The sequence below is a fragment of the Equus asinus genome, chromosome 5, assembly GCF_041296235.1.
Source record: "Equus asinus isolate D_3611 breed Donkey chromosome 5, EquAss-T2T_v2, whole genome shotgun sequence".
In the NCBI taxonomy this organism is placed as follows: domain Eukaryota; kingdom Metazoa; phylum Chordata; class Mammalia; order Perissodactyla; family Equidae; genus Equus; species Equus asinus.
This window is the reverse complement of record NC_091794.1, coordinates 15,531,872-15,545,667: the sequence shown is the minus strand read 5'-3', so window position 1 is coordinate 15,545,667 and position 13,796 is coordinate 15,531,872. Positions and strand designations below refer to the sequence as shown.

At 37.6% G+C, this 13,796-nt stretch overlaps 1 protein-coding gene across 4 annotated transcripts in view; it reads left to right on the top strand.

The window, feature by feature from the left end:
- The window catches only part of CFAP44 (cilia and flagella associated protein 44), a 105,159-nt gene that overhangs the window by 38,839 nt on the left and 52,524 nt on the right, over window positions 1–13,796 (top strand). For all 4 annotated transcript variants that reach the window (XM_044771585.2, XM_070508840.1, XM_070508839.1 and 1 more), the window contains exons 15-16: window positions 486–596; window positions 12,679–12,840. In XM_044771585.2, the coding sequence (XP_044627520.1) occupies window positions 486–596; window positions 12,679–12,840 (273 nt within the window). The remainder of the gene's footprint in view (window positions 1–485; window positions 597–12,678; window positions 12,841–13,796) is intronic.

The following is a 13,796-nucleotide window of genomic DNA, read 5'->3' as shown; positions in this document are numbered from 1 at the left end:
GCACTCTAGTCTGTGCTTGACGTTTTAAAATGTTCTTACAAACTGAGTTCTGATGCTTATTTTAAATGAACAGAAATTTTCAACTGGGAACCACACAAGATGTTTTACGTATAATCAATATTTTATAGCGTAAGTGTGTTCTTGTGTAGAACTGCCATAAATGGAGAGAATAACCATGTAAATTCTTTATGCATCAATAGGTGAGCATATGCATTGTGGAATTTTTTGGTGAATTAATCTTACGTACAGGTATGGTGATCATCTTTTTAGAACCACAGAGTGGAACACATGGTTTGTCAAATGTTCTCACAAGGAAAATGAAACAAATACTTGAAATAAGAATTTTCCCAGAATCACCTGGGATATATGAGTATTGTAGGTATAAGTATAAAGTGGAGATGCTTTAGCTCTTAAATGCTTCTTTGTACTGTATGGAATAGACTTCATAATAATATATATTTGGTGGGTATTTCTCTTTTTCTTAGAGTAAAGATCAAACTGTCTTCTTCTTTGAAGTGGAAAAGGGTTATAAGCCAATCGGTTATATTACTACTCCTGGACCTGTTTGCCAGTTATTATGGTCTCCGAGCTCTCATGCAAGTAATTCTTATTTGTCTTCATGCTTAAATCTCAGTTACTACATAATGAAGTGATCTGGTAGATAGAAAATAGCAGGTGGAATTATTAGCCCCACCCTGGGTCCTGCCGTGAGGGACCAGAGATGCTGCTCAGCTTGGCTAGTAGAGAGCATCACTCAGGAGCTCCATACCCTCCTCCTCACTACCTCCTCTCTCTTCCATACTCTAGGTGGCCGTGATCCTCTCCCAAAACACTGGGTTATATCAGGCTTTGCTTCAACAATGATAACTTTAGCCAGATACACAACGCATCAGAATGTGTTGACTTGGGTCTGTCAGTCCTTCCAACATTCAGAAGTTCTATTCTCAGGTCTGAGTGTACTTGTCCTCATCTTTCTGTCTCCACTTTTCTTCTGCCCCCATTCCACCTCCTTTTTCTCTTCTAATCTTCCATTGCCTCTTTCCTAATAACAATTGGTGATTCAGTATTGATTACAATATTATTTAATGCCTTTAATTTCCTAAGTTTGAGCATAGCATAATTCAGTCATCTGAATATTGACTAGATGTCTAAACCAGATGCTGTACGAGGTTCCAGGATAATAACAATCCTGATGAACTGCGGAGATGTGCTGTCAGGATTATTGAAATAACATCTGTAATCTATTTTAAGTGCTTCTAAAGGAAAGGGCTGTAAAAATATAGTAGTATCTAGAAAATTGTTTTTTTTTTTTAAATAACAAATGTTCATTGTTTTCATCCTTGCTAGGCACTGGTGAGGGATTTAATAAGCAGTACAAAACAACCTCTTCTGAAGGAGAAAAAAATACACATATTTAAGAAATTAAATAACTCTATTACAGAACAACACAAGGTTTCACAAGGGAATTGGTGACTAAAATATTAGTGATATAAATAGTATGTGTTTGGAATATACAGCAGGGAAATATCAAGAAAGGGAGAAGTTAATGTAAGTTATCATTTTGTATTATTGTATCTTAATCTTGAGGAATTGGTAGGATGTGGGTAGGTGGAGAGGAGGTGGTGGGTACAAGAGGTTTAGATGAAGGAAATAAGAGCTACAAAAGAAGCTCTGTGTTAAAACGTGAACGTTTATATTGCAACACATAATGTCATGTGTATCTCTCAATAATTTCCCTTGGTAGAGAGTTTAAAAAGAAACCAACATTTGCTGGGGGTTAGGAATGGTGGGTGGAAGGGGGTGAGTGTGACTATAAAGGGGCAGCTCAAGGGGAATCTTTGTGGTGATAGGGTAGTTTTGCTTCTTGATTGCTGTGGATGGTTCATATCTACGCATGTGATAAAATGACATAGAACTCTATACATATTCTTAATTAGCGTCAATTTCCTGGTTTTGCTATTGTTGAATTAGAGGTAAGCAATGGGAGAAACTGGGGGAAGGGTACAGGATACACCTCTGTACTATCTTTGCAACTTCCTGTGAATCAAAAATTACTTCAAAATAAGAAGTTAAAAAAAAATAGAGAGTAGGCGAAAGTAGACCAGAAAGTCCCACCATCATTCAAGTCATCTCAGGCAGTGCTGCTGTTTAGCGCTTGTATTTATACTATCATTTGGGAATTCCTAATGTCAAAAAAGGTTACTCTCATTTCACAATATATGCTTGTATCAAATCATCACATCGTACACCTTAATCTTAAACAATGTTATGTCAATTATATCTCAATAAAACTAGGGGGGAAAAGTAAACTCCCATATGTATCTGATATGCTGCATACTTCAGTTGTCCCAATAGCAATAGCTGTTAGTCCTCACCAACTCACTGGCCAGACCTCTGGAGCTTCCTGAATGCGGTGAGCTTCTGCCTATTATTTTTGGTGTTTCCAATAAGGGTGCATCACAGGTACACACAGACCCATTCTGCCAGCCATGATCCTACCATGATCACCTGGGCAGCAGTGTGGAGAAGTTACAAGGTGGCCTGATGAGAAGTAGATGAATCTATTGGGCAGCTGTGTTCCAGATAAGATGTGACCAGGGGGTGAAAGACTGTGTGGACAAGAGGTATGTAGGAGGTAGCATTGACAAAACTTGGTGATCTTTCGGATTTCGGGGGGTAATTTGAGGTGTCTAAATGGAACTCATTAGAGTTTCTCTAAGACCTGTTCTTTCTCCTGCATTTTTCAGGGACTACCGTTCTTCCTGCTACCAAAATGAGAAAATCTTGAGTCGCTGCAGTCTCTTCCTTACCTCTAGCCACCCTGCCCCTCAGTGGTTCACCAAGCCCCGTTGATTGTGCATCCTGAACGTCTCTTTCTCTGTCTCCTCCTCTACATCCTCTTTGTTCCTCCCTGTTTCATGCTTTATGCTTTGAACTCAATCTTCTCCGCCTAAAACAGCCTCCTTCCTGTCATCTTGGCACACATCACCTCACTATTTTTTAACACACATACACAATTTGTAATATTTTATTAAGGAGTTGTACACCTATGTCCACAACAGGGTGATAATTTCCTCCTTTTGTAGTGTTCTTTCCAGTTTTGGAATGAAGGTATTTCTGGCCTCATAAAAAATAGGACTTTTCTGTCTTCTGGACCTGAGTTATTCTTCATAGGAGGATTTTTAATAATGGATTGAATTTCTTTGATAGATATGGGACTATAAAGTGCTAAAAGACGATAACTTCCAACCCACAATTTTATACACAGTGGTAGTGTCTTTCAAAAATGAAGGTGGAGTAAACAATAAGTGACTCTTTGGATGAAATGAACAAATCCTCTTCCCATGCAGCTTAGGGTTGTTGAATGCTTTGAAGGCAAAGCCCAGCAGAATGTCAGGCTCTCTTTTTTGCATTTCCCTTTTCTCTTGGATCGTGTTCCTTCCAGTCCTAACTTTCTTGTAGCTTTGGACTTCAGTTTTCATCTCTTCCTTTCTGAGAGAATGCCTAAAGCTCTAGGACGCTGCATTTTGCTTGACTTGTAGGTACCATGCAGTAAGTTGGCAGATGGCCGTAGGTGAAAGAACAGCAGAGAAGGTCCAGCTCCCCTCACTTAGCTTCCTTGCTCTCTGGGGTCTTGGCCATAGAGTGTGGTTGTACTGGTTTATCATATCTTGAACTAGCTCTTTCAGTGAATTTTTCATACGTTATTAAATTCAGTTTGCTAATATTTTACAGCATTTTTCATCTATGTTCATATATAAGACTGAGGTATTATTTTCTCTCCTTATGGTTCATGATAAAGTTTGTTATTAAGGTTATTCTATCTCCTAAGATGAGTTGGGAAATATTCTCTTTTTTTATTCTCTTGAAAAGTTTGTGTTATATTAGAATTTTGAAAGTTTGGCAGACTTGTGAAAATATCTTAGCATGGGGTTTTTTTTTTTTGAGGAGATTTTAAAGAATTGATTCAATGTCTTCAATGATAATGATTATAGTGATATTCAGATCTAGTTCTTTTTAAATTTTTTAAAACATGTAACATATAACAGTCTCAGACGTACATCATGATTCAATGTTTGTATACATTGTGAAATGAACACCACAATAAGTCTAGTTAGTATCCATCATCATACATAATTACGAAAAATTATTTTTCTTGTGCTGAGAACTTTTAAGATCTACTCTCATAGCAACTTTCAAATGTGCGATACAGTATGGTTTACTATAGTCATCGTGCTGTACATTACATCCCCATAACTTATTTTGTAAGTAGAGGTTTGTACCTTTTGATCCCTTTCATCCATTTTGTCCACTTCCACTCCCTGCGTCTGGCAACAACCAATCTCTTTTCTGTTTCTGAGCTTGGTTTTGTTTTGTTCGGATTCCACATGTAAGTGAGGTTGTACAGTATTTGTCTTTCTCTGTCTGACTTATTTCACCTAGCATAGTGCCCTCGAGATCCAGAAATGTGGTCAGAGGTGACAAGATTTCATTTTTTTTTATGTCTCAATATTATTTCACCACATTTTCTTTTTGGTGAGGAAGATGGGCCCCAAGCTAACATCTGTTGCCAATCTTCCTCTTTTTGCTTGAGGAAGATTGTCCCTGAGCTAACGTCTGTGCCAATCTTCCTCTATTTTGTATGTAGGACACTGCCAGAGCCTGGCTTGATGAGTGATGTGTAGATCTATGCCTGGGATCCAAACCTGTGAACCCCAGGCTGCCGAAGTGGAGTGCATTAACTTAACCACTACACTACCAGGCCAGCCCCCACATTTTCTTTATCTATTCATCCATCGATGCACACTTCGGTTATTTCCATATCTTGGCTGTTGTAAATAATATTTCAGTGAGCATAGGGGTGCATATATCTTTTTGAGTTAGTGTTTTCGTTTTCTTTGGATAAGTACCCAGAAGTGGAATTGCTAGATCACATGGTAATTCTATTTTTAATTTTGGGGGGAGCCTCCATATTGTTTTTCATAGTGGCTGCACTGATTTATCTTCCCACCAGCAGTGCACAAGGGTTCCCTTTTCTCCACATTCTAATCAACGTTTATTGTCTTTTTGGTAATAGCCATTCTAGCAAGTGTGAGGTAATATCTTATTGTGGTTTTGATTTGCATTTCCATGATGATTAGTAATGTTGAGCATCTTTTCATGTGCCTGTTGGCCCTCTGTATGCTCTGTATGTCTTCTTTGGAAAAGTGTCTTTTCAGATCTTCTGCCCATTTTTTAATCAAATTGTTTGTTTTTTGCTATTGAATTGTATGAGTTCTTTATATATTTTGGATATTAACCGCTTTTCAGATATGATTTGCAAATGTTTTCTCCCATCAGTAGGTTGCCTTTTCATTTTGTTGATGGTTTCTTTTGATGTGCAGAAGCATTTCAGGTTGATGTAGTTCCATTTACTTTTGCTTTTGTTGCCTTTGCTTTTGGTGTCAGATCCAAAAAATCATTGCCAAGACCAATGTCAAGGAGCTTACTACCTGTGTTTTCTTCTAGGAATTTTATGGTTTCAGGTCTTACGTCCAAGTCTTTAATCCATTTTGAGTTAATTTTTTGTATGGTGTAAGATAGTGGTTCAGTTTCATTCTTTTGCACGTGGCTGTCCATTTTTCCCAACACCATTTATTGGAGAAACTGTCCTTTCTTCATTGTATGTTATTGGTTCCCTTGTCATAAATTAATTGACCATATATGTGTGGGTTTGTTTCTGGGCTTTCTATTCTGTTCCATTGATCAGTGTGTCTGTTTTTGTGCCAATACATACTGCTTTGATTACTATAGCTTTGTTTTAGTTTAAAATCAGTTAGTGTGATGCCTCCAACCTTGTTCTTCTTTCTCAAAATTGCTTTGGCTATTTGGGGTCTTTTGTGGTTCCATATAGATCTAGTTCTTCTTGATTCAGTTTTAGCAAGAGTATTTTTTTCCTAGGAAACTTGTTTATTTCTTTTGAATTTTCAAAGGTATTGTCTGTAGCTTTCATAATATCCTTAATGTCACAGGATCTGTAGTGATGTCCCCTTTTCATTTTTCATATTGGTTATTTGTTCTTTCTCACCCTCCCTTCCTTATTTCCTCTGTTCCCCTTTTTATTGTCTATTTTATTAGTGCTTTCAAGGAAGTTTTCACTTTATTGATTCTGTTTTTTTATTTCATTGTTATGTCCTTTCATGATTTTCTTACATATACATTCTTAGCATTTATTTTGGTTTTTTCTCTAATTTCATGAGATGGATACTTATATTTCATTAATTATTAATGTATCTTCTTTATATGCCTTTATGTGCACCTTATAAAGCTATAGGCTTTAGCTGTATCCCACAAGTTTTGATAATGTATTATTTTCATTATCATTCAGTTCAAAGTATTTTCTCAGTTGCGTTTTGATTTCTTCTTTGAACTTTGGGCTACTTAGAAGTGTTTTCTTAATTTCCAAATACATGGAATTTCTAGTTATCTTTTTATTATTTATTTCTAGGTTAATTCTTTGAAACTGATTGAGACAAATTTTATACTCTTCACAGTGCTTGAAAAGAATATGTATTCTTAAAACTCTATGTAGTTTCTGCACATGTCTATTAGCTCAAGTTTTTAATTGTATAGTTAAATTGTCTATATTATTTTGATTTTCTATTTGCTTGTCACTGAGAGAGATGTTTTAAAAATGTTTTGTTATGATTGCATATTTTTTACCTTGTGGTTCTGTCACTCTTTGCTTTATATATTTTGAAGCCATGCTGTCAGGTACATACAAATTTAAATTGTCAGTTTTCTGATGAATTAAGCATTTTATTATTATGAAGCAACCTTTTCATCTCTAGTAATGTGAATGTTTTAGGTATGCCTTTTGTAAAGAGTTGGAATTTTCAAAATATCCAATCTGATAATCTTTGTCTTTTAGCTGAAGCATTTAATTAGTTTATAACGAATGTAATTGCTATTATAATTTGGGTTAAATCTACCATCTTATTTTGTTCTTTCTTTTTGACTCTTGTTTTTTTCTTATTTGCCTTCTCTTGGACTGATTTTTTAAAAATCACTCTACTTTTCCTTTTACTAGTTTGGAAGTTGTACATCTGTTTCTATTCTTTTAATGGTTATCATACATTTTAACATATACCCTTAACTCATGAAAGTTTAATGTTAGTTCTTTACTCTCCTAACAGACAATGCAAGCACCTTAGAATCTTTCCTCTATCTTCTTTCTAGAATGATCTTCTAATGTTGTCTATTTTAAAAATAAAAATATCTTGTGAGATTTATATTCTTAAATCTTATTAATCTTGAATTGATAAATTCAATTAACACTCACTGAAAATTACCCGCATATTGACCACTTTATTTGCTCTTTATTCCTTCTTGCATTTTGGAATTTTTCCTTCTGTCTGAAACACATTCTTCAGAACTTCTCTTACTGGAGGTCTGCTATTAACAAGCTCTCTTGGTTTTTGTTTTTTTCTGGAATTTTTTTTCTTTCTTTTCTGACTGTGTTTAGGATTTTCTCTATGTTTTTGGTGATCTGCAGTTTCCTTCTGATGTGTGTAGGTGCTTGAATCCATGGATTTGTAACATATCAATTTGGGAAAAAATTTCAAAATTTGAAATGTTGCTTTTGTTTTTCCACCCTCTCTCTCAGACCCTGATCAAGTACCCTGTTAGAATTCCTCTATCTTATTATCTAAATTTCCTACCCTATCTTCTGTGGTTTTTTTTTTTTTTTTTTTTTTTTTTTGCTGAAGAAGATTGGCCCTGAGCTAACATCTGTTGTCAGTCTTCTTCTTTTTTGCTTGAGGAAGATTGTCGCTGAGCTAACATCTGTGCCAATCTTCCTCTGTTTTTCGTATGTGGGTCTCCACCACAGCATGCTTGATGAGCAATGTGTAGGTCTGCTTCCAGGATCCAAACCCACAAACCCTGGGCCACCAAAGCAGAGCACGTGGACTTAACCACTGTGCTGCCAGGCCAGCACCTGTTCTATATTTTTTAGCTTAAAAAAAAAAAAAACCCTTCATGCTGTATTTTACTGATTTCTTCTGATCTATTTTCTGCTGACTTATTATCTCTTCAATTATCTTATCTGGTGCTAAAGCCACACTTTGTGATGCTAATTTCAACTTTTTTATTTTTTAGGTCATGTAGTTTTATTTTGTCCTCTTTCATATTTGTTTTGTTAGTTTTTATACTTTTTTGTTTCCTGTAGATGTTTCAAGGTGTTCTTTTATTTCTTCAAACATAATTGTTTTTTGGGCTCTGTCTGATAATTTTAACATCTGAAGTCTTTATGGATTTTTTTTCTATTGCATTTGTGTTGCTGACTCTCACTCCTGGTGTCTTGCTTCTTTGTGTGTCTGGTTATCTTCATGGATCTGGATTGACTATGTCTTCGCTGAATGAATAAATTAATACCCTTTTATCAACCTGAAAAAAATTCTATTCTGAAGATAAAAGCATGGAAGGATACACATTAGTTCTTAGCATTCATTATATCTGTTCGGGGTCAGGGAGAGAAGTATAATAGTTAGCTTTGCTTTTATACATCTTTGTATAGTATGATTTTATTTATGGCAATATTTATATATTACTTTTATGACTTGAAACTCATAAAATTAAGATAAGGATCTCAAAGGAGGTGTTTTTATAATTCAGCTACATCATCTTCTCTCTCTTTATATAGCTGTCATCTTCTGACCACCTGCCCCTTTATTAAAATTTTGAGAATATGGTTATCTTTCTCTTCTTTCTCTTTCTTCTTTCTCTTCTTATCTTTCTTCAAGTATAAGCAATTATTCTTTTTTGTCGTTTTTGTTTTTTTGAGGAAGATTAGCCCTGAGCTAACTACTGCCAGTCCTCCTCTTTTTTTGCTGAGGAAGCCTGGCCCTGAGCTAACATCCATGTCCATCTTCCTCTACTTTGTACATGGGACGCCTACCACAGCATGGTGTCCCAAGTGGTGCCATGTCTGCACCCAGGATCCAAACCGGCGAACCCTGGGCCGCTGAGAAGTGGAACGTGTGCGCTTAACCGCTGAGCCACCAGGCCAGCCCCATAAGCAATTATTCTGAATGGTGTTAATACCATGTACAAGTTTGATCAAACACCATCAGCCTCTGAGCTTCTTGAGCTCCTCATTTCCCATGATCTTTACAGCTTATCCACATGCTTTCACAGCCACCTACTGGGCAGTATTACACCTTGTTTATTAGTTTGCTAGGGCTTCCATAACAAAATGCCACAGTCTGGTGACTTGTGCAACAGAAATATATTTTCTCAAAGTTCTTTAGCCTAGAAGTCCAAGATCAAGGTGCTGACAGGTTTGGTTTCTTCTGCAGCCTCTCTCCTTGCCTTGCAGATGGCCGCCTTCTCACTGAGTCCTCACGTGGTGGTCCTTCTGTGTCCTAATCTCCTCTTCTTATAAGAACACTGGTCCTGTTGGATTGGGGCCAACCCTAACGAACCTATTTTAACATAATTACCTGTTTAAAGGCCTTATCTCCCAACACAGTCACGTTCTGAGATACTCGGGGTTGGGACTTCAACATATGAATTTTGGGGGAACACATTTCGGACCATAACAATTTGTAAGAACGCAACCTTAATAGTCAACAATTCAAATATCCCACATTATGGCCTCAACCTCTCTCCCTTCCAGCCTATTCATCTGGCTACTCCTGCTGTACTTGTTCTCTGATGCCACAGGGACCTCTTGTTCATTCACCATTTGCTTTCTCTAACCCATTAGTCCACTCTTCACTTCCTTCCATATCAGCTTAAATTTCATGATTCTTCATTTCAATAAGGATCAATAACACTCTTCCAATGTCTTGATCTCTCTTATCCCTCTGTCTTTTTTTCATACTCCTCTGGCAAAAATCCATCGCCGAATGCCCCCAGCTTATTTATATTTGCCCACAGTGGTCAGCCACGGGCAGCTAGAGATAGTCATACATCAGGGAAGATTAGCTTCTCCACAACTTAGTGATTCAAATGGCCGCAACACAATCCCTGGGATGGCTCAGCAATCCTATTTCACTGCTTTTATCAACTCCCTCTTTCACCCACAGTGACCGTTTTAAACCTTCTTCTTTCCTCAAAGCTTCCAGCCTCCCACGAGCACCTTCACTCTTATTCTCAGCATCACTTAGTTCACAGAAAGACTAGGAGCCCTCAGGCAGGAACTCTTTTACCACTACCAACATAAAATCTTCTTACATCTGCATCCACCTGCTCCTCTTCCCTCCTTTACAATGAAGATACTCTCTCCCTTGCTACTTGAGGCCAATTCTACCTCTTGTCTTTTGGATTCTCCCCTCTCCCACTTTTTCAAGATTTTACACTATTTTCTCTTTTCTATCACATAAATTTAACCTCACTTGTTCACTGGATCATTTCCGTCTGTATTTAAATATGTTCAAGTCTCTCCCACTTACAAAAAATAGATCCCTTGACCTCGTGTTCTCTTCCAGCGACTCATACTGAGAAATGGGCTCACTCTGCTCACCACGGTCTGAGGTGACCAAGCACAATGAGTTAGAGATGGGGGAAAGGAAGCTTTAATTCAATTAACCAGCAAATTGGAAGACAGGTGACTAATGTTTCAAAAACCCATCTTCAAGGATTACAGAATCTTGAGGCAATTATAGAGGGAAAATGGACAGTAAGGAGAGGGTTTAGAAGTGTCAGCCTTCTGGCATGATGGACTCCAGGATCTTTCATTGTTCTTTTCTTCCGTCAGTGATGAGAAATATCTTGTAGGTGTGCTTCCCACCTGTGGTCAGCCTGTTCCTGGAGAAAAACTCATAGAACAAAGTCTTAATTTATTAAGCTATCGAGGAGCACATATGTAAGTGGAGGCCATAAATCGGGCGAGCATGTGAATTTTTTTTAGAGCGCATGCAGAGCAGTGAGTAGTCACACACAGGAGGAGCTGGGGTCATTTAACATAACAAGATGGCCTCACTTATGTTCACTTACACTACTGCCCCATCTTTCGCCTCCTGATTTTCTCAAGAGGACTGATTATTCCCACAGACTCCACCTGCTTACATCCACACCTTCCTTTACATGCTCTTACCAGTTTCTAGTCTCGTTATTCCATCAAACCAACTCATTTAAAGACACCAGTGATACCCATTTAGCATTTATGTTTCTTATCTTTCTTGACCTCTTAGCCTTATTTGACCCTGTGGACCCTTACTTCGTTTTTGAAATACCATCTCCCTTGATTTTTGTGACATTATGCTCTCCTGGTTCCCTCTCCTACATCTTGTCATTCCTTCTCAGTCTCCCTCACTGGCCATCGAGTGTTGTTTCCTAAGGCTCTGTCCCAGTCTCTCTTCTCACTCTGTTCTTTTGATTTAGATGATACCATCCAAGCCCACGACTTCCTTATAAACCTAAATGTGCCACAGAATATTTGCACATGGTACTTCTTTTACATAGCATGCTCCCTCAAACCCTCCCCTAACTCATTATGTAATTTTCTTCTACTCATCCTTCACTTTGAAGCTTGAGTACCACCTTCTCAGGAAGCCTTGTCCAATCTCCTTGCTCTTGTGGCACTTCTGCAACAGTGTTGCAGTTATAAATTATATTTATTTCTATGCTTTGTTAGATGACAGATTGTCCCATTGGCAGTGAGCTCCATAATGGCGGAGATTGGACCTGTTTTTCTTATTATAATTTTACCCCTAACACTTTAAAAAATGCCAAGTAGAGGGGCCGGCCCAGTGGCGCGGTGGTTAAGTTCACATGTTCTGCTTTGGTGGCCCGGGGTCCGCTGGTTCAGATCCTGGGTGCGGACCTATGCACCGCTTGTCCAGCCATGCTGTGGTAGGCATCCCACATATAAAGTAGAGGGAGATGGGCACGGATGTTAGCTCAGGGCCAGTCTTTCTCTCCCCAGAAAAGAGGAGGATTGGTGGCAGATGTTAGCTCAGGTCTAATCTTCCTCAAAAAAAACAAAAAACTGCTGAATACATAGTAGGTACATAAAAAATAATTATAGAATTATCGAATTAATAAACATTTTGAATAATGTGTCTATGGAACATCAAGATGGGGGTTTTCCATACATGGTTAAATACATGATTTTGGAGTTCAAGAGAGGTCTGGCCTAGAGAGATTGATTTGGAATCTAATTGCATATGAGTGGTAATGAACCCCTGGGTTGGCTATAAGATTTCCCAGAAAACGTTCATGGAGAGAGAGGAGAAGAGAGTAGAGGACAAAAAGCTTGGGAGCATCCACATTTAATGAACTTGGGCAGATAGACAATGATCCCTCAAAGGAGGCTGAGGCTGAATATGCCAGCCACACCCTGCAGATTTTCCTTGGCAGTCCTAATTGCAATGTTCTGCTCTTTAGGCTAACGTATTTCACAACCACATTTTTGGCTCAGAAAATATGTTATGGCATCTATAAAGGAAACGAATCTAAATTTAATTTTAACACTTAGCTTATTAATAAGGACATAATAATAATTGGTATTAATAATTATAGTGATTAATAAGATTGATTTTTACCAATAATAATTGCAGTGAGGAATTAAATATCTTTTGAAATTGGTTAATATACGTAGCAGTTACATTTTCCCTGGCTTAAAATCTTTTTGAGCCATGCTTCTAAAAATCTGCCTATATGTAAATGATATGTTTAATCTTTCTATTTTAGCCTGAAAGTACTTTACTGATCATCTGTGAGAATGGCTATGTTCTTGAAGCTCCACTTCCAACCATAGAGGAAGAAGAGGAGGGCCATGATGTCGTTTCCTATGAAATCAAAGACATGTCCATAAAATGTTTCCATTTCTCAAGTGTCAAATCTAAGATTCTGGTATGAGAGATCCTTGAAGCATTATCTTCTAATATTTTTTCTTTCTTAGAATATAAAATATCCTGTGTTAAGTGCTAGGGAAATACAAAGAAGAATAACATGTTACTCTCACTTTAAGGAGATTATAACCTGGTAGGAAGCAGCTAACTAGATTGAAAGGCCGTAGTGAACAGATAGTAAAATCAAAGTGAAAAGAAAAGAATCTCGAGCACAGAGGAAAGAATATAGGATGCTGATGGAGGGGTGAGAGGAGCTCAAAGATGACCACATGGGGGTGACATTTAGTACTTAAAGAATGGAAAGAATTCTGAGAGGGTGAAAATGGGGAGAAAGGCAATAAAAGCGGGGAGAACATCCTGAGGGAAGGCAGAGTTGTAAGAGTTTTTGGTGTTTTCAGAAAATGAAGACTGGACTGGTGAAACAGAGGGATGTTATTTGTGGAAAGAGATGGTGGGGTCTGTGACCAGGCCTGGGGCTCCTTAAATACCGGCCAAGATATTTCAATTTAATTTTTAGACCATTGGGATCCATTGTGAGCTTTTGAGGATGGGATTGACGTGATGAGATCACATAAATTAGCAAGGTAATTCTAAGGAGTAAACAGAATAAAGAGGTAAAAGATGGGAGGTAGGGATGCCAGTGGTAGTGGGCTTTTGCAATAGCCAGTTGATAGACATTGAGGGCCTAAATCACACTGTTACTGAGGATAGAAACGACTTCGCTAGTGGACTATTTCAGTCTACCTAATTCGTGGGCTGACAGTGATAGGGAAACTACATTCAGCTTCTCTATGAGGAAAAAAAATGACAAAGTAATTTCTATAAAACCAGGATCAATGAGGGTAATGCAGAAATGAAGTCATTACAATGATTTGTAAATTTTAATGATAAAAATATATTCTCAAGTTGATGATTGTATTTAAATGACATTATTTGTTACATCAGAGCTATGAGTTT